Raw genomic sequence first — 20,616 nt, 5'->3', positions numbered from 1 at the left:
TGTTGTGGGAGACACCCTGCTGCGAGGCATGGAAGGAGCCATCTGTCATCCAGACCCCTTTGCTCGAGAGGTCTGCTGCCTTCCAGGAGCCAGAATTAGAGACATTATGACGAGGATCCCTAAACCAGTCCGCCCTACTGACCTCTACCCCATGATCCTCGTCTATGTGGGCACCAACAACACAGTGAGAAGTAGCCCCAGGAGAATCATGAGAGACTACAGGACCATGGGGGCAGTGCTCAAGGAACTAGGAGCACAAATGGTCTTCTCAATCCTCTCAGTTAAAGGCCATGGCCATTGAAGGGAGGAGTGCATCAAGGAAGTCAACCACAGGCTTAAAGATAGTGTAATCGTGTGGGTTTTGGACACTTTGACCTTGGTATGTAGCTGTTTAACTTCAGCTATCTACACACCAAGGATGATATTCATCTCACAACCAGCGGGAAGAAGCTCTTCACTACAATAATTGCTGACTTGTTGAGGAGGGCCAGAAGCACAGGAAATAAACAAGAGGAACTGACACTCCTTCTGGTAGATAAGGAATTTGATTTGACTGGGTTGACAGAGACCTGGTGGGATGACACACATGACTGGGCACTGACTATTGAAGGCTATAGGCTTTACAGGAAGGATTGGGTTGGGGAGATGGTAGGAGTCCACTACAGGTCTCCCTCCCAAGAAGAAGAGAACAGTCAGGTATTCTCCAGAGAACTGACTGAGGCAGCTCACACTAGAAACATGATTGTCATGGGTGACTTCAACTACCCTGATATCTGTTGGGAGGACCATTCGGCCACCTCCAACAGCTCAGTCAACTTGTTGGCAACAACAGACTATCTGTTCCTGACACAGGACCTAATAGGGGTAAAGCCACTCTGGATTTAGTACTGACCAAAGGGGAGGACGATAGGCAACCTGAGGATTGGTCATACTCTGGGCGACAGTGATCACAGCTTCATTAGGTTCACCATCCACCATAAGACTGGGAAATCAAACAGCAGAAGAGAAGTCCTAGATTTCAGAAAGGCAAACTTTGCCAAGTTTAGCCTCAGGAGGCTAACTGGACAGGCCCTCTGCAACCAGCAGAGGACTTGGGAGTTCAGGAACAGTGGTGCTTCCTTAAGACAATTTTCACTGCCCAAAAACAAGCCATCCCCACACAGACAAAAAGCAGAAAAGGAGCCAAGAGACCCACTCAGCTCAACAGGGATGTTAGGGAACCATTGAAAAAGAAAGAAGACGCATACAAGCAATGGAAGAATGGTTCAGCAACTAGAGAGGGATACACCCGTATTGCTAGGGCCCACAGATACAAGACATGAAAAGCCAAGGCAAGTGTGGAGATCAAGCTGGCAACTAGAATAAAGGACAACAAAAAGTCCTTTTATAGATACATAGGGAGCAAGGAAAAAAATTGGGATCTACTGCCCACTGAATACTCAGGGGCAGCCCACAGTCGATCCCCATGAAAAGGCAGAACTCCTAAATACCTACTTCACATCACTATTCCTCAAAACACATGGGGGCTGTTCACTTGATCAGCGGCCCAGGGAATATGGGAACAAACTACATGAAATCAATCCCAAACAGGTGAGGGATCTCCTACAACACTTGGACATTTTAAAGTCCGCTGGGCCAGATGACTTGCATCCGAGAGTCCTGAAAGAACTGGTTGAGCTTATATCAGTGCCACTGGCAAAGTTGTTCAAAGAGTCACAGAACTTAGGAGTGGTCACTGACAAATGGAAGATGGCCAACATAGTGCCCATCCTCAAGAAAGGGAAGAGGGATAACCCTGCAAACTACAGACCAATCAGCCTGACCTCAGTCCTGGGTAAAATTTTTGAAAAATTTGTTAAGGAGGCCATCAATTACAAGATGGTAACTGAGGGGGTGTTAAGAAGCAACCAGCATGGCTTTGTTGAGGGTAGATCATGCCTGACAAACCTGGTGTCCTTCTGCAACCAGGTAACTAAACATCTGGATGAGGGGCAGAAGGTCAATGTCATTTACTTAGACTTCAGTAAAGCCTTTGATTTGGTCTTTCATGAAATTCTCTCAACCAAACTGGACAGTACTGAACTGGACCAGCCTACGGTGAGGTGGGTGGACAACTGGCTTAGAAGCCGATTCCAGAGAGTTGTAATTGATGGGATGGCTTTGTCCTGGGGGGCCGTCTGTACTGGTGTCCCCCAGGGATTGGTGCTTGGACCTGTGCTCTTTAACATATTTATTAATGACCTAGATGAGGGGGCAGAAAGCTCAATGATCAAATTCACAGATGATACCAAGTTGTGAGGAAATGTGGACATGTCAGAAGGTAGGGCAAAGATCCAGGACAACCCTGACAGACTGGATTTGCAGGCAGAATGCAGTCAGATGAGGTTTAACAGGGAGAAGTGCAAGGTCCTTCACCTGGGTAGGAAGAAGCTTCACTATAACTACACAATGGGTCATGGTCCACTGGCTGGCACAGCATCTGAACAGGACCTGGGGGTCATGACCGACTGGAAGATGAGCATGAGCAAACAGTGCAATGAGTTGCCAGAAGGCCAAAGAGAACTCTGGTGTGCATCAGCCATTGTGTGGCCAATAGATCCAGGGAGGTGCTTCTCCCTCTCTGTTCAGCACTGGTGAGGCCACAGCCAGAGTACTCTGTCCAATTCTGGGCTCTGCACTTCAAGAAGGATGTGGATAAGCTTGAGACGGTAAAAGAAGGGCCACCCATATGATTAGAGGCATGGAGGATAGGCCCTATGAAGACTCTGGGGACTAGGCCTGCTCTTTCTGAGTAAGAGAAGGCTGAGAGGTGACTTGATAGCCGCCTACAAGTACATCAGGGGTAAGCATCAAGATCTAGGGGAGCAACTCTTCAGGAAAGCACCTCAAGGGAGGACAGGATCAATGGGTATAAGCTAATAGAAAGTAATTTCAGGCTGGCCATAAGGAAAAACTTTTTCTTTGAAAGGGTCATCAGAATCTGAACACACTCCTAGCAGAGCTGGTGCAGTCACCATCCTTGGAGGTGTTCAAGATGAGACTGGACAAACACCTTACTGAGCTTGTCTAAGACCAATAACTTCTTGCCCATGGCAGGGGACTGGACTTGATGATCTTGTATATCCCTTCCGGTCCTATGATTCTGTGATCCTTTGCTTGAGGCTATTGAGCCAGATGTCTATCCACCTCATAGTAATTTTGTCTAGCTCACATTTCTCCAATTTATGAAAAGGTCATGTGCAACTCTGGCTGCATACACATGTGATCTGGGAGAATTCTATGGGTTTTCCTGGTAGAAAAACTTACCCAGAAACCCCTCAACAGACAGAAGCACAGAGCTTGCTGTGCTGATGCTGCACAGTCAGGGCACATATCTCAGTGTGCTCTGCAGGCTCCTGCAGTCTGCCTGGAGACATATGGCAGCAGTGCACATGGCAGCCCTGACCAGCTGATCCAGACTGCTCAGGGTCAGCTTGTCTCTCTCTGCAGCAAAATATGTGGATTATGAAGTTCCACTTCCTGCTCAGCTGGAGCAGTAGAGACTAGCCTGAGTGAAACACTGTCTCCTGCGGGGGGGGGGGGTGCATCTTGAGATGCTGTGGTTTCTTTCAGAAGGAAGCATGTAGAGATATTCACTATCCCAGTCCTGAGACTTCTCTGGATGGTCCTGCAGATTTGTTAGTTTCCCTCATACAGGAGGGTCATACATGGCAGTGCCCACAAATATTTTTGATCTGTTTTATGAAAGTGACTGGATTGGTAGTTAATAGTATTCCTTTGAGCTGAGATCAGGTAAATCCAGTCAAGTGGATACAATATGTCTTTGTGTAATAAGCAAGAAACAACCCAAAAGAGGGCACAGGATCTGGGTCATGCTGTACAAATTCGACTTGTACAGTTTGCTTGCATGCTGGATGATTCATCAACTTATGAGCATTAAGTAGAAGTAAATTTAAGAAGCAAGGGAACACATGTAGTTCTTCAACTCTGCCTTTACAAACTGCTTTCTTTGGCTATTACAGCTTTTATTTTGAAACACAACTCTGTATTAAAAAAAACCCAAACCAAGCCTCAGGAGTCCAAAACAGGAAAGGTTCTTTAACGCTAAAGTTACTGTAAAAAGATGTCTTTTATTTTAACAAAATCTGAGACACACTACCTCCTGAAAATCCTAAGCTGTTGACTTCTTGGTTTCTCCTGCAGAATGGGTAACATCACAACTACCATAAACAAAGTTTTCCCATTAATTCCCTTTGTTATGTCATTGACGTCACTCATTCCTGCCATAGAAACCAGGAAGCCTGATGCATACATAGGTTGCTCAGAAGTTTAAGGAGATAGTTTTGTTAAACAGTAGCTGTAACATTCTTAAACATAACGGTGTACAGTATCCCTCTTTTGAAATTTAACAAAGGGACCTTTTTTGTAAACCTTTTGCAGGTTACCTTTAAAGTTTGGAAGAAAGCAACCCTTTTTAGAACAAATCTCCTACAGTTCAAATCTCTTTATTTCATAAGAGCAGCCATGGTTTGCAGCTGGCCTACCACTTCATTGTAATGTATTGAAGAAGAAAAGCATTGTTTTTACCTTATGAGAACAAGCCTGTCCTTTTCAGATGGATGATCATCCAGCCACTGGGAATAACGGGCAACAGACCATTCTGCTCTCTGATGCACAGAAACATGGACAAAAAACAATTAAACTACATACTATAATGTCAAACACATACATACTATTTTCAGGGACAAAATAAATTAAAGCCAAGTGAAGCTGGTTCATTAGTAGATCTAATCAGGAAACAGTTTCCCTGACCAGCACACCTTTTCATAGACTTCCCTAGTCTGCATTAAGATAAAAGCAAAAAACCCAACACAGAGAAGCAGGAGACCCCAGAATGGTCAATAACCCTGGGAGGGTAATCCTCTAGGATGGGAGAGAGACACATTAAAATTTCCAGCTCTGTTCAGACTAAGTTCAGGGACTTGCAACTGGATCTTCCATATCCCAGGTAAGCATTCTGCTTAAAACACATTCATGCTATTGGCTACCATGTATGTATGTGTGGATGCATATGCATGAGCAGTCTCCCCCACTTTATCACAGTGTAAGCTGTTTACATGCATAGTAGAGAAGTACATAATTCACTTAACTGGATAATAAAGCAGGCTGTAATTTCCTGCCCCCAGCTTAAACTGTAAGAAGCACTGGTTATCTGAATATCAGTTAAGTGCAGAAGCACTTAAGCGCACTCATTTTTCAGCCCCACTGTTTGCTTTCTAACTACCTGCACTCTAGTTAACTGCACCGGAAGGAAGGGGAAGCAGCTGTCACAGTGTTGGTACTAGACGACTAAAATGCAAGCACCTTGTCAGTTTCACAGTTGCTATTTTTAACAGCCCTGAAACCGAGTAGCTCCCCTTATTTTCAAGGTTTCTAACAGCATAGTTGAAACCAACTACAAAAAGTCTTGAAATGGAGGAGAGCTGAGGTGCTAATCCCATGGCACTGAGGGCTCTGTACACTTAACAAGCTTGGTTTACATTTTAACTTTCAGTATGTGCATAATTCAGGTCAGTGCAGAGGCTTTTATCAATCTTGCTATGTGCTTAAACAGAGTATGCTGTATTAATAAATAAATACATACTCATTGTGTGCACGCACACATGGTGGAGGGGATAACTGTCCACTGTACAGAGGTGTGCCTGACTACAGACTAGAAGCCTTTAACAAAATAAACACCACAATATTTTTCACAGAGATATTTTAAATTAAGGCTCATCAGCAGTAAAAGAAGCAAATAGGGGAACACCTACATTTGGCAGACAGAATAAAAGGCAACTCTTGACCAGGGCTGGCCTTAGGGACAATGGCGCCCTGGGTATATTTTGGCACCCTTACTTTGAGTTAAAGTCTGTAGTAGTATTAGCAAAAGTTTTAGAAATAAAGCCCAGGGGGAACTGCTGGGCAGGACTGGGAGACTTGTTTCCCCACAACATCCCTCGGTGATCAACTGGGGCAAGGGGAGAAAAGTGGGGGTGGGCTCTTCTTTTAGCAGCCCCCAGGCAAAGAATTTGGTGAGGAGCACTAGGCAGGTGCCCATGATGGTAAGCAGCAGGAACACAATGAGCAGATGCTACTGGTTTATGCAACAGTAGGACTTGTAAAGCCAGTTTCAGGTGCTGGGCAGCAGACGCTGCTCACAGCCTGCCTGTTCCACCCTGTCCATCAGGAAGCGATGCCTCCTTATAATTGCTGACCTCTGCAGCTGGCTAACTTCCACCACCCTCTCTCCAAGTCAGCAGTGCTGCTGCAAGCAAAGGCAGGCAGGCAGGGGCATGGGATGAAGTCTAGCAGGGAGGCAGCAGTAGCGGGGGGGTGGTGCCCCCTGACCATGGCACTATGGATGTTTGACCACACTGCCCACCCATAAGGCCAGCCCTGCTCTTGACTACAGGCAGTCCTCAGACTTACGACCCAATTGGTTCCTGAAAACTGCATCTTAAGTTGAAACACTGTAACTCGGAACCAATAAGAAACAATGTTGTAAATGGGGGATTAGTTCTTAAACCAAAGCCTAATACCCTATTTTTTACCAAAAATACCCCAGAATTTTGTACTTGATCAATTATAGATGAGTAATATAGCTACATTAATGTATTTATATTGTAAATAGCAATCATATTGATTTGGAAGGACTTCTTTGAGGTGACTTTGCTGCACTTTTTGAAGAGCTCTTGGCTGGAGTCTTTCTCAGGAGTCTTGGTTGCTTTCTTAACAAAAGTGTCCAAGGAAGTTTGGACAGATATTCTCCAGGGCGATGAGCGATACAGCGAACTTGTCGCATTGGATCAAGCATTGTAGAGTCAAAACTGGCATTGTACAGTTGAAACAGGGTGTCAATTTATAAACACTGTAAGTGCGAAATGTTGTAACTTGAAATGCTGTAAGTCGAAGACTGCCTGTATTTCAATACAACTTATTCTCAGGACACCTATTTTTTTTACTTCTATAACTAACTAAAATTTGAATCAGTGACCCCAAAACATTTGCCACAAAACAAATAAAACAAAACCAACAAGCCATAACCCAAACATGGGTTCAAACACTTTTGACTAAATGAATTAAAAAGGACAGCAGTATTCACCTACTCATGGAAAATTTTAAAAAGGGAGGGAGAGACTTAAACTGATTACCTGGAATGGTGATTTCAACTCAGGTGGTGCCCTTGTAAATAAGAACTGAAGAATCAGGCTGAACGGAATTATATCTCCCACAGCTGGGCTACTGGCAATATGTTCACTAGTCTGGAAAAGCAGTGGTCTGGAAAAAAAGTAAGTTACATAAGAGAACTTTGAAAGGAAGGAAAAGGGTGTAGCTGAGAATATTGCATGTATTGTGCCAATACTGTTACACCTTTTAGAAATGAAAATTATTTCCTCCTGTGCACCTCACTAGTTTGCCAATTTACAGCATAACCTCCTAATGCAATATTTGTAGGTGATAATTTGTACAAGCAGATTGTTATTTTAATTACACAACCTACCAACACTGTAATAGAGCACAAGTTCTATATTGTTATGAAAATGCAGTATGACTACACAGTTCATTATCATAATAACTAACACTGAAAACAATGCAAAAAGGTACAATTTAGCTGACACTACCATGACAAAATTCACCAAATCATAGTTATGGTATGGTTATAAAAAGAAAAACACTAAGTTGTTGCTAATTTGCACGTGAAGTTGCCAGAAGGTTTTTAATTACAATTACAACTAGTGGGAAGCAGGATTTTACTTTAAAATTACAATTTGGTTACACTAGTTACGAGATATCGTGAGTGCAGCTTACCTGAATGACCTCAGCAGTCTGTAAGACTTCCCCAAGTCAGATACTCTCCTGCAGAGTGGAGCGACTGCTAACTCCATCTGGAAAATCAAAAGATTTTTACTTGAATCAAAATGCCCCAAGATGCAAAGCTCTGGGCCCAGCCAGTGGGCCTTTACATGATAATGACAGACAGCATGCCAGGTCAGCATCTTATCACTAACTGCCACATTTGGAAGAGAAGAATTCTCACTGAAGGGCAAGCTGACTGGGCCAAGGCTTTTTTGTCTTCTTTTGTGCAATACCCCAAAGATCAGTGATTACTGGTGGCTCACAACTAAGTACATGAGAGAATACAATGAGCTCCCAAGAGACTATCCTGGATGCACTGTTTGTCTTGGGCCATTTCATCTTTACCAGTGAGTTTCCTGGTCAGTAGTTATATCAGTATCCCAAACTCTAGACATAGATTAGGAAGAAAGAGTATCTAGATAGACTTTAGTGACACTACTGATAGGACCTTAGTGTTAAAACCAGTATCAGAGACATGTTACTAGTATGGTTGAATATTAGGGGTGTGTGAAGCTGGCCATATTTGATTTGGATTCAGCCCAATTTGGGGGACAGCGATTCAATTAGTTGATTCAAATCACTGTCCTGATTTGATTCAGCCGAATCTGATGATTTGATGCTGATTCAGAGAATCACTGATTCAGCCATAGACACAGCTTTAAATGTTTTTTCTTCATATCTCGATGTATCAGGTGCGGCTTGTGAATGCTGAGGTGGTGGGGTGGATGGAGCATCCCACACTAGTGTGGGGACTTCCTGCATGGTCGGAGGGGGACCCGTCCACTTCCAGGTCCGCTGCTGAGCACATGGGGGACCCCCTCCCCTTGTACCCCCACAGCTTAGCAATTGGCCATGGGGGATCCTGGGTGCACCCTCAGACCCAGGAGGCAACAGTCACCAAGCTGGGGGGGCCGGTCCCCCACGCACTCTACAGCAGACCCGGAAGTGGACCGGAAGTGCTTCTGGTCCACTTCTGAGTCCATTGCTGAGTGTACTGGGGACGCTCCATCTGCCCATCATCTCAGCATTCATGAGCCGCCTGGTACCTTGACATATGTAGAAAAAGCATTTAAAGCTGTGTCTATGTCCGAATCATCAGATCTCTCTGAATCAATTTGGAGAGTTCCGATTCAATTCGGAGAGATTAAAGGGTCTCCTGATTTGATTCAGATTTGGAGATTCAGCCACTGAATCAGGCTGAATCACCACCAAATTGAATCAGCGACTGAAACCTCACACAGCCCTACTGAACATCCCTCTGGGTAGAAGAGATGACAAAACAGCCTTCCCCAAAATACAAGGGCACAAAATCTATATATACTACAAGATGACAGCTGAGATTTATTGTCACTGGGTTACTTAAAGGCATAGTCACATCTAAGAGTGATACCTTCTAACTCAAAGATCTGCTCTCTGGATTCTGAGTGATAGCTGCTGGGCTCAGTGACAAAATTGGGGATTGCTAGAGAGTGTTTTTTGTTTTTCATAGAGCACAGAACCCCAAGTGCCAGGGACCAAATCCTGATTCAAGGTGAGGTGTATGACAAAAAACAATTTCAACTTTCAGATCCCATGTAGAGTTATTGGGGGGAGGGTAATAGAAACTGAAAAATCATCCTTTATAAAGGAAGCTGAGAAAGTGTAAAAGTCATTAGAACACAGACATGAAATCCCTTAATACCATGATCTCACTACATCATCACTTAAATGCCCAGCAGTATTATATATTTCACTAATAATGAACAAATAAACAAACAGTGGCTATGGCTTTTAGACACGTGGCAAGTCTTTCCCATTCCAGAAGGTGGCACTCAACAATAGTGGGATAGGAACTTTACTCTACATGTACATTTTGAATCATTGATTTAAAAAACATCTTTGACATTACTTATTTACTTAACTTAGTGGAGTAACTAGGGCAGGGCAAACAGAAAAACTACCCAGGTGCCAACTGGGAGAGGGGGTGGCAAAAAAAGTAGCTGCTGCCAGCACTTGCATGATCAGAATTGTGTAGCCCAGATGCCCAGATGCTGATGGTTCAAACTCTTGTTGGTTGAGGCTTTCTATTTCTATATACTGCATAATTACACTAAATTTCAAAGGGACAAAAATGAATAAATAGCTGGAATAGAAGACACTTTGAAATCCTCAACATTTTTATAACATTATTGAACTCACTCCACTGTATTTGTAGCAGGATGATATTTATAGCAAAGGACTTTTAATGTCATTATTCTCTCTGATAATATAACCTTTTTTTCCCCAATAATACTGCCAGATCACATGCTGATACAGACATTTCACAAATCACATTTAACTGTATATGTGGGATTCTTCGTTACTGTGTGCATACAAGAACAAAGTGGGTATGGCCACCTGTGTTGTCATACTCTTAGACTGGTTCATGTCTCACCCCTCAATATGATAAACCAGCAAAGTAGCAGTGGTAGAGGGACAGTAAAGTGGTAATTAGGAGATTTTTCAAAGGCCCAGATGGCAATGAAGCATCTAACGCCCACTGAACGTTAACAGGAACTAAGAGTGAGATTTTCTTGTTACTTCTTTTCAGGTGATGGCTGGAAGTAAATGACTTCCAATAGGAGGCAGGTGCTGAAATCCCTTTAGTGCTTTATAAAATTCCAAACTAGTCACCTAACTACTACTTGGACCACTGAAAATCAAGGCACAAGTACAAATTGCTCTCTCTGAGGAGGAGAGAGACACAACCTAGGAAAAGACTAGACAGGATGTTACCTAACATTTTTTAAAGGATTTCTTCCCCCAAAAGTGGATATGATTAAGTAAGATTTTAGTTGAACTTTTGTTTTCACAAAGCTCAGCCAGAGATACTAACTCATTAAAACAAATGGCAATAATCTATATGACCAATAGCTTAAGAATGTCCTTAACTCCACATTTTTGGTCTTAAGTATGCAAAAGAGCATGATTTACTTTAGAATACTCTGTTCTTAAACTCCAACCTTTATTCATTCTAGGAAATTATGAGTATTGCCAGAACTATATAAATTTAAAGGAAGCAGATGGCTGATTCGTGAAACAGTAGGTGCCAAATAAAAAATGTTTTGTGAGTTTGGAAGTCTATACCCTCTAGAATGAGTCATGAAAAGTGGGAATGAGTGAGGCTAATGTGGTAAGAACATACTTGAACAATATAAACTCAGACCTCCAACACTACGTACTGTAACTTGATGTAGTCAGTCAATAGCTACAATTCAAGTATAATTAAGATTGTTCCTCTTATTTGAGCATGTGCTTTATTTGACTGAATTAGATCGGGGTGCTTAACCTTTGGCCCATAGAGCCATAGATATCTGACCCACAGGGTTCCCCATGAATTGGGAAATTTGGCGGCAGGGAGCAGTGGCAATAAATATGATCACCCTCTCTTGCTGCCAAATTCCCATGCCCCACACAGGGGGAGCAGTGGCAAGAGCTGCTGCCATCACTGCGGGAACAGCTGAAATGAATGTGCATCCATGGCCTCAAAGATATTAAGAGATGTGTTGAATGCAAGTCATGGGAAGTGATCCTTCTTATCTACTGAGTCCTAAGGCCTTTCCTGGAGTATTGTTTTGGGCACCAGATTTCAAGAAAGACATGAACAAACTGGAAAGGGCACAGTGGAGAACAAAAAACAAGATCTAGAAAACATGACATATGAGGAAGAATTAGAAGAACTATTTAAGTCTTCAGAGGACAAGACTGGGGAGTGGGGAATTTGATAACAGCCTGCAAATAAAAATCTGCTGTTATAAAGAGGATGGTGATCAGCTATTCTACATGCCCTCAGGGAACAGAAGTAGAAGCAAGGAAAATTTTGGCTGGATATTAGGAAGAACCTTCTTTTATTTTATTCCCTCAGGATCGCAAATCTGGTTGATCATAAATATAGATATGCAGTTGGGATGAAAATTGTTGAGAGTGGGCTGTCTTTAAAACTCATGGTAGGTGAGAAGTAGAAGAGATGTTTTTCCCCTTTAATTAAGTACCAAACAAACATTTTGTACCTATGGAGGTTGGATCCATTCTTGTGGCTATATTAGCAAAAGATTTTGGGATTTCTAGGAATAGAAATTTGTCCTACAGGAATGCTGGTCTTGAACACTGCGGGCACTTAACAGGAGTATTCTGAAAGTGACGAATGTCCACGGGTGGAATAACACCGCCCACTGCCTCCCATCCCTTTCTCCTTTGTCCAATACCCTGTGCTTTTGTGGGCTGGGTTTTTTAATACATTTCATTCAATGCAGTTACAGAATATAAGTGTTATTGTGTTACAGTGCATTTAATGAAGCTACAGCCTCCTGGCCAATTTCTATATATAACTTTATGTCTGTTCATTGTCACATCAGCCTTCACTAAACATTTAAGCCTCAGAAAATCTTTTTCCTATTTTTCTCTCATGTGACCCTGTTGTACCCCACGGCTAGCTGATCAATTATTTGCTGAGCTATTTACTGACTAGCCATATTGTGAATAACTGCCTCTCATGATTGTCTTGTCTAACCAGATTATGTTCAGCAATCCAAGGATGAAGTTGATATCTATTCCCATATACTGCATACACATAAGGCACATATACTGCAAAGCACTTTTAAAAAAAAGTTCCATGATGAAGTTATTGTTCACTGGCTATTACAGCATCTTTTAAAATCACCTTGTACAGGCATACCTCGGAGATATTGCGGGTTCAGTTCCAGACCACTGCAATAAAGCGAATATTGCAATAAAGTGAGTCACACGAATTTTTTGGTTTCCCAGTGCATATAAAAGTTATGTTTGCACCATACTGTAGTCTATTAAGTGTGCAATGGCATTATGTCTAAAAAAAACAATGTACATACCTTAATTAAAAAATACTTTATTGCTAAAAAATGCGAAGTGAGCAAATGTTGTTGGAAAAATGGTGCTGATAGACTTGCTAGACGCAGGGTTGCCACAAACCTTCAATTTGTAAAAAACGCAATATCTGCGAAGCGCAATAAAGCGAAGCGCAATAAAACGAGGTATGCCTGTACTAAAAGTCTGTGTTTCTAGCTAGAAAATCTTAACAAGATTTTTTTTGTAGTTGTTAGCAATTATTTTTTCCTAGCCAAAAAGAATTCCAAGTTTTCAAACATTAATTCAGAAATGCTTTTCTCTAGCTCTTCAGCATCACAGAGTCTTAAAGCAAATATTAGTAGGGAAGCAGTGGGACTCGCAATTGTTATATGAAAAAATTGACCTTGAAGGGATGTAGAATTTGATTTCTCTACCATACAAGGATTCCAAAATGATAGGTGTTTAAAATAAATTTTTCAGCTATGAAGTACCTCCAAGATACTGCATACTAAAAAGTAATTTCCTTCTTCTGGGAAGATAGAAGGCATTAAATATTGAGTATACTTTAGCTCCGCTACTTCTTGTCTTTCGGATTTCAACCCTGATTAAAGCAGAATTGTTTTTTAGCTCCCATCATGAGAGAAAAGGAAGGAAAAGTTTCTTAGAAAAATAATAAAGATACTTGAGATTTATCTGTTCTGTTTTGATCTTAGAATATCATATCTCTACACAAATATTAATTAAACCCCAGCATCTGTAAGTAAAAATTTATAGTTAGGAGGGGCAGAGAGAGAATCAGGTCTCATACAAAATCACATACCAAGACAGTGGTTCTGACTCCCGTCCCTTCCTAGAAGCTAAACGGTAGGAAATAAGTCTCCATTGCACCAGTATCTCTCAATGTGGATTTCAATAGTAAACATTTACGCAGTCAACATTTTTATTTTATCTTATTGGGGGAGGTACCAAAGAAGCCCCCTTGTTCATGTTCTGTTCAATCCACTATTAGAACAACTGGCCACAAAGATCAAGATTATCTCTTGCTTGGTACCAAATCAAGATCTCCTGGACTCTCAGTGAAATGCCTTAAGAATACTCCCATACAAACTTCTCTTGAAAAACTCCTGAGCTGCATCCCCACAAGAAGGGGTGTGCGTTTGCCATGGGAAAAAAGCAGTGACAAATTTGTGTTGCTGCTTTTCCCCCTGTATATGCCCTTACCTGGGGGCCTCCAGGCATGCAGAGCTTGGCCAGCAGTCAGAGTGTGGCTCTGGCTGGCCAGGCTCTGGTTTTGGAAAGTGCATGATGCTGCCATGTGTGCCATCCTGCTTTTTTCTGGCCCAATCTCCTGGTGTCATAAAAACCCACTGCACCACAAATTAGCAATGGGATGAAAGTCTGCACGTGGTGCATGCAGTTTGCAGTGCCACAGACAGGGCTGCAGCACCACAAACCACACTTGTGGTTGTCTGGATGCATCCCCGGGTAGCAAAACAACATTGAAAACCCTAGACACAAGGGTTTCTCTTTAGACTTCCATTTAATTTCTGCAACTCTATTTTAAATGATCAAATAATTAACAGTATATAAAACTGGTTACCAATTTTATCAACTAAATTTCCTTTCACACTATTTTAATTTCAGATTAATCTCTAAAGATCTTCAATATTACAAATCTAGTTGAGTCACACTTATAGTCTGCTTAGAGATCTTGAAAATAAATATTGTTCCTTGTCTCTTATATCGTATGAGTATAATTCCATTTAAGAAAATATCAGTGTAAAACTCCAGATGCATCTGAGCCAATAAACACCAAAGACTTGAAAATAAAATTCTAAAAAAAGTTGTAAAATAAAAGTTTGTCTATCAGAAAACAATGACTTAACAAGATTAAAACAGTTCATAGGACAGTATTAGCTAAGGCAAATATAAAGTCTAAGAGCAGAGCTTCCCATCCCCTATTGAAACTCTTGGAGTGTAACACAAGAATTAAGCTACACTAAAACAAGCATAAAGCTGCAACAGAGTAGACAGTTACAAAATATACAGAGAATCATGAAAGGAACCAACAATTGGTTGCTTTAAAAATGGTGAAAAAGAATTATAACCAACCCATGGGATAAGGGTGGTCTTTCATATATTACAGAATCACATTTTTGGAAGGGACCTGAAGGGTTACTAGGTCCAGCTCCCTGCAGAAATGCTATCCATAAGAGCTTATCCAACCTCCTCTTGGAAACCTCCAGTGAAGGAGATTCTACAGCTTCCCTGGAAAGTCTTTTCCACTGCCTTACTTGTCTAACAACAAGGACATTTTTCCTCAGATGTAATCTTCACTTCTTTGCTGCAATTTAAAACCATTTCTTCATGTCCTCTCCCTATTCTTTAGTCTTTCAAATAACTGAAAACTGCATCATGCTTAATCTCCTTTTCTCCAAGCTAGACATATCTACCACTCTCAGCCTTTCCTTACAGGGCTTGCTTTCCAACCCCTTTATCATTTTTGTCACTTGCCTCTGGACTCTCTCCCGCTTCTCCAGATCTTTCTTAAAATGGAAAGCCTAGAACTGCACACACAATCCTCCAGCTGTGGCCTAACAAGTGCTGAGTAGATTGGTATTATCACTTCCTGCGCCTTACGCGTAATTCTCTTCTTGATGCAGCCCAAATGATGTTAGCTTTTTTGCAACTGACGACTCATTTTGAGTCTTGTGATCTGCTAGAACCCGAGTTTCTTCTCAGCCATGCTACTGCCCAGCCAGTTATCTCCCGTTCTGTACTTGTGCCTTTGGTTAATCTTCATTCTGTTCTTTTACCCAGCTCTTCAATCTATCAAGATCTTTTCTAATTCTGATGACTGAATTACATCACAAAGCATGGGGATTAATAGGCCTTGCAATTTTTAGTGCATTTCATCTCAGTACAGTTATTATTTTTACTTATTATTCTTTTAATAAATGTCTTTTTTTTCCCTTTGAGCTTTGGAATGTTATTTTGACAGAACATCAATTTTCATGCCAAATAAGAGAAATCCTCCTTCCTTCTCAATAAATTTCTGAGTTTATAATGTTTACTTTTCCTCCTCTGTTTCAGTGTCTCTATTAATCATTTAGCAGGGCATCAAAGTCTAAGATACACCAGATCACCATAACTCTACAGACCTTTGTTTTCACAAAGCAACAAAACTCACAGCAATGAGCAGGTTAAAAACCTCTCTGATGCCTAGCTGGTTCCTCACTGGCTGGATAAATGTCAGGAAAATGTCTTTAAGAGGGCTTGCCTGACCCCAGGAAAAAGTGCTTCCAGTCTGACTAGTTCTAAATGTAAAAATAAAATTTAAAAATGCATCCATTTGTCCTGGATGAGAAGTGCTTTTCTAAGAGAATACCTTAAATAAATGGGTCTTCTATAAATATTGTAAATGTTCATCACAGGTAAATTCACAAGGGATTCCCAATAAATGGTGAGCCTGTAAACTGCAAATAGTTTTTAGGGCTTTGTATGCTTCTTCAGTGTACGCAGTGTAACATGGTGCAGATTGACAGTTACCTATGTTTATATCTGACAATCCAGCACACAACTGATCTGAATACTAGGACAGCATCTATAATTAGGGACCTAATCAAATCTCAATTTCATGGATTTCACAGAAATTGTGAAATCGGGAGATTTCTGCAAAATCTGTGGGAGGAAATAAAAAGCTTGCTAAAAATAAAATGCTCGCTTCCCAGTGGGAGCCAGCAGTCCTCACCATCACTGTGGCCGGGCCATACAGCCCACTGGGGGAAAAGAGGAGCTGGCAAGATGACTGCTGCCCCACCCCTGATTGGCTGATGGCTCCCTGTCATGTGACCCCACCCTTATCTACGAATCAGCAATGAGGGGTTGGGGCTATATGAAGGACAGCCCTCTCCACCAATCAGTGGTAGGGGGCAGGGCCACCAGGGTCTTTCGGCCAATCAGAGTCATGGTGGGAGGGGACAAAGCAATCCACCTGTGCATATGGTAGCCAACACCACAATTTTCCCGCAAAATCAACCAGCCACTTTCTCGAGTTTAGTAGACCCCTATCTATAATGCACAGAAGATTATTACAATGAAACACAGCACATGTCATTGTGGGAATCTTGATTATACAGTTCTGTTTATTGCTGATACATACACTAGAGGACATGAACCAACTACTCATGAAGTAGGAGGTTGCTCTATCTCCTTACTCACAATGCTAGCAGAAGATCTGTATCAGGAACTCATGGCACAAAGTTTTACTATACTGAAGTTTTCTACAGCACTTTAAGATCAGAATTCCCAGGGCCAGGTTTCTTCATTAGTTGGATTAGAGATGCTGGCACGAGGGAAGCTGAATCACAGGCAACAGCAGCAGCAGGAGAGACCCAGCCACTTATTTCCTGTTATAAGTATAGCTTAAGAAAAAGAAAGCAGGAAGAGGACGCGAAGGAGAGATAAATGCAGCACAGAAGGCAGCTATAAGAACAGCAGCAGCAGCTAAAGATAGGGGAAGAAGTAAAATTCAGAACCAGAGAACTATACGTTTAATTTAAGTTTCTCTCACAGCACAACAGCAGAGAGATCAGAGGATTTATTGTCATTCAATTGTCCATTCAGTAACTGCAGTCAACACAGTGGGAGACAGCATGTAAAGCTCCTCGCACTGAGATAAGAACATATTTCTGCCTTTTAGATGAAAGGCAACTTACATCAGGATGAGAAAAAATGTGTTTACAGAGACAAAGGAAGGGATATTTCATTGTTATAGTAATATTTATACATCAGGTATATATAAGCTTCTTTAAGCATTAAATATAAATACTGCACACCTACACATAATAAATATGAATTTATAAATGAACAATTTGGCAAAAACCAAAAACTTGTCCCTCTGTGCTTTGAAGATAAAGATAACTAGCATCTTAAAACTGACCTAGCCTTTGGTTACCAGATCGCAGGATATTTATGTTATATTCTCTGAAATCCTCACATTACATTGTGTTACTATTAATGTCTTTTATGTGAAAATAGCAAATTCTCCACTGGAAACAGGAATTATCTGATAGACCGTGTTTAGTTTATCAGTTGAGTAAAAATGAGGAGAATAATATATTTGAGTGGAGATACACCAGCAGAATCACAAAACACTGTCCTTCCTTCGGTACACAGCCATGGACAGGCCTTCACCGTGTGCTGATGTTTCTTTAGTTTGTAACCTACAATGTAAGCATGCCCAATCAATGACCATAGTCACTGCTGGCATTGGGGGAATATACAGAAAACCCATGAAACACCTGAGAAACGGGTGAAGAGTTTCCAATGAAGCAAATCAGTGGTAAAGAGGAATAGGCTGGCATTACAAAATAAATTGAATTCATATCAGTTTAAAGACATCAGTGGCAGGCTTCAGGCTTGACAAAATTTGCCTCATAATGATAAAGGGTGATGATAAGATTAAAAGACCCAAAGTGGACCGGTTTCAACAGTTATCTGTCATCTATATTCTGATGGGAATTAAGTAGCTACAAATTTCAGTTAATACGGGAACCAAACAATACGGAAATGAGCCCTTAAGCTTACCTGTGCAAAATCAGCAGCGAGTCGCATCTTCCCACCTTCACCAAGGGGTCTTATTAAGCTGGCATTACGAATAAAAAGTTCAATTGCTCTCTGAGCAATGGCTTCAGCGTTATCAAAAACAAAGTCAAAACACTCGAAGTGTCTGAAGTAGTCGCTCATGATTCTTGCAATGAAGCCCTGTAATTCTTTCATGTACAGAGAACAAGGGACATCTGGTTTTCCTGAGCTGGATAATGATCTACCAAAAATGTAAAAAAGCAGCTCAATTCATCCTTATAACACAACTAAAAATATTTACTTCTTTTTAATTTGCTTCTTATCCCATGAAGTAATTTTCTCTTGCTGGTATGAATTACTGCATCTTATTTCTGCCTGTACGTAGCTCCCTCTGGAACTGCAGTCTAACATCTTTCTTGATCAACCATTGCCATTATGACAAGCTACAGGAAATCACCCCCTCCTATCCAATTTGCACAGCCTCCATCAGCTCAGAGGCTAGAGCTCTAAATCCAGCTCCTAAGCTTAAATGTCCCAACTGTTGGTATAATACTTTAATGTTAGGTGAAATAATACTAGGTACATGTCTCAGAGTAACTAGCTCAGTTTGTCTCAAACCCACTCTCTCTTAGGCCTAGTTTGTTCTGCCAGCAAAACTCTGAGTGTGAGCATACTCACAGCTTGTCTACTGGGACAAAGCCTTTCTTCCTCCCAGAAGAGTTGTACCACATCTGACAACAAAAAGAAAAAGGCTTCTGCTTCTGTCTATCAGCTGACAGAAGGTGTATGCAGATACTTTCACACCTGCTGACTACTGTGGTCCCTTCCATAACTAAAAGTGCTTAGATTTTGTGCTCTGATGGCTTGGCTGTGGCAGTTGCTGTCCGCCAGTAAAACTTTTGATAGCAGAAAGGTGTAAATACAGACAAGACATTAAAATGCCCATGTCTGACACCCAAAATTGTTGATAATTTCTTCTAATCGGGGCAAAAACAGAGTCTGAGCTATAGGGCATAGTGATCAGTGATCTCTCTCTTTGAATTATAGTCAGGCTCTAGAGTACTCTAAGATGTGAGTGGGAAGACAGGGCACGTATCATCTTGCAGGATTTAAAAAGTCCATGGTTTGTATCAACTGATCAAACCACAGAGTACTTATTTGTGTTAAGAAGAGGGAAGACTGAAGCTGGTAAATACTGTCATTGACAAGTGGAAAATCAAAATGAAAAACATCTCCAAAAATGTAGTCAGTGTGGTAGAAGTGATATCTTTTATTAGACCAACTAGATAGTTGCAAAAAAATTATTTATTTGCAAGCTTTTGGGCTCACGTGCCCTTCCTCAGGCAAAGGAGAATGCAAAGATTGCAAAATTACTCCCAAGTAGAAATGAAATTTCATATTGCACAGGAAACTTAGAGGGTTGTATTAGTTCTCCTGGGTGGAAAAGTTAATTTTATGCAAATTAAAGGAAGGGCATGTGAGCCGAAAAGCTTGCAAATAAAGAAAAAAAAATTTGCAACTATCTAGTTGTTCTAATAAAAGATATCACCTCTACCACACTGACTGTTTTTGCCTTCAGATCAGTACAGCTAAAACCTTTATCCCTGAAACATGGAAGATATCATAATTTGCTGTTTTAAAACTAAAACATCACAATTTTACAAGAAGCAAAATCCCTGTGACCTGGAAGCAAACACCCCTGCTCCAGCCTTTTGTTTCATATTTGCAGAGCAACCTCAACACAACAGAACTTCTTTACCCAGAAGAACCATTCCATCACCAGTTCTCTTGTGCAATATGAAAACATCTTAACTAGAAGGAAGCAAAATACAACATCCTGCTTACCAGCAGACACCTTAAAAGGTAGACTGCCCCAACTTTTGTCCAAGCCTAATCTGCATAAAATCTGCATAAAATGATTTTTGCCACCAAGAAGAACTTGTACCATTCTCCAGTTCTCCTGAGCAATATGAAGTTTGAATTCTACCTGGGATAAATTTTATAATCTTTGCATTCTCCTTCGCCTGAGGAAGGCTGTGAGCCTGAAAGCTTGCAAATAAAGAATTTTTTTTGCAACTATCTAGTTGGTCTATAAAAATGTACTTTTTTGAATGGCTGCCTTAGAAAGAGAGAATGCATGACATGTTGGGGTGACAGTGAACACCACAAGGGAGAGGTCACCACTAATGCTCTCACTGCCAGATAAATGGAGTCAACACAAAAATACTGGCACCAGGTCAAGGTTTATGGAAGCATTCTCCACAAATGCTTGGAACCTGTGGCCATTGC

At 41.3% G+C, this 20,616-nt stretch overlaps 1 protein-coding gene across 1 annotated transcript in view; it reads right to left on the bottom strand.

Annotated features, from left to right (window-relative positions):
- The window catches only part of COG5 (component of oligomeric golgi complex 5), a 343,620-nt gene that overhangs the window by 17,087 nt on the left and 305,917 nt on the right, over positions 1-20,616 (bottom strand). Inside the window, exons 18-21 of the mRNA XM_019543552.1 lie at positions 18,331-18,568; positions 7,852-7,928; positions 7,194-7,320; positions 4,588-4,667 (exon numbers count right to left, since the gene is read on the bottom strand). Coding sequence (XP_019399097.1) covers positions 4,588-4,667; positions 7,194-7,320; positions 7,852-7,928; positions 18,331-18,568 — 522 coding nt within the window. The remainder of the gene's footprint in view (positions 1-4,587; positions 4,668-7,193; positions 7,321-7,851; positions 7,929-18,330; positions 18,569-20,616) is intronic.

This window comes from Crocodylus porosus, unplaced genomic scaffold (genome assembly GCF_001723895.1).
Source record: "Crocodylus porosus isolate Cpor-Errol unplaced genomic scaffold, CroPor_comp1, whole genome shotgun sequence".
NCBI lineage: Eukaryota > Metazoa > Chordata > Crocodylia > Crocodylidae > Crocodylus > Crocodylus porosus.
Note: the sequence above shows the minus strand (reverse complement) of the source record. Positions and strands in the feature narration are given on the sequence as shown.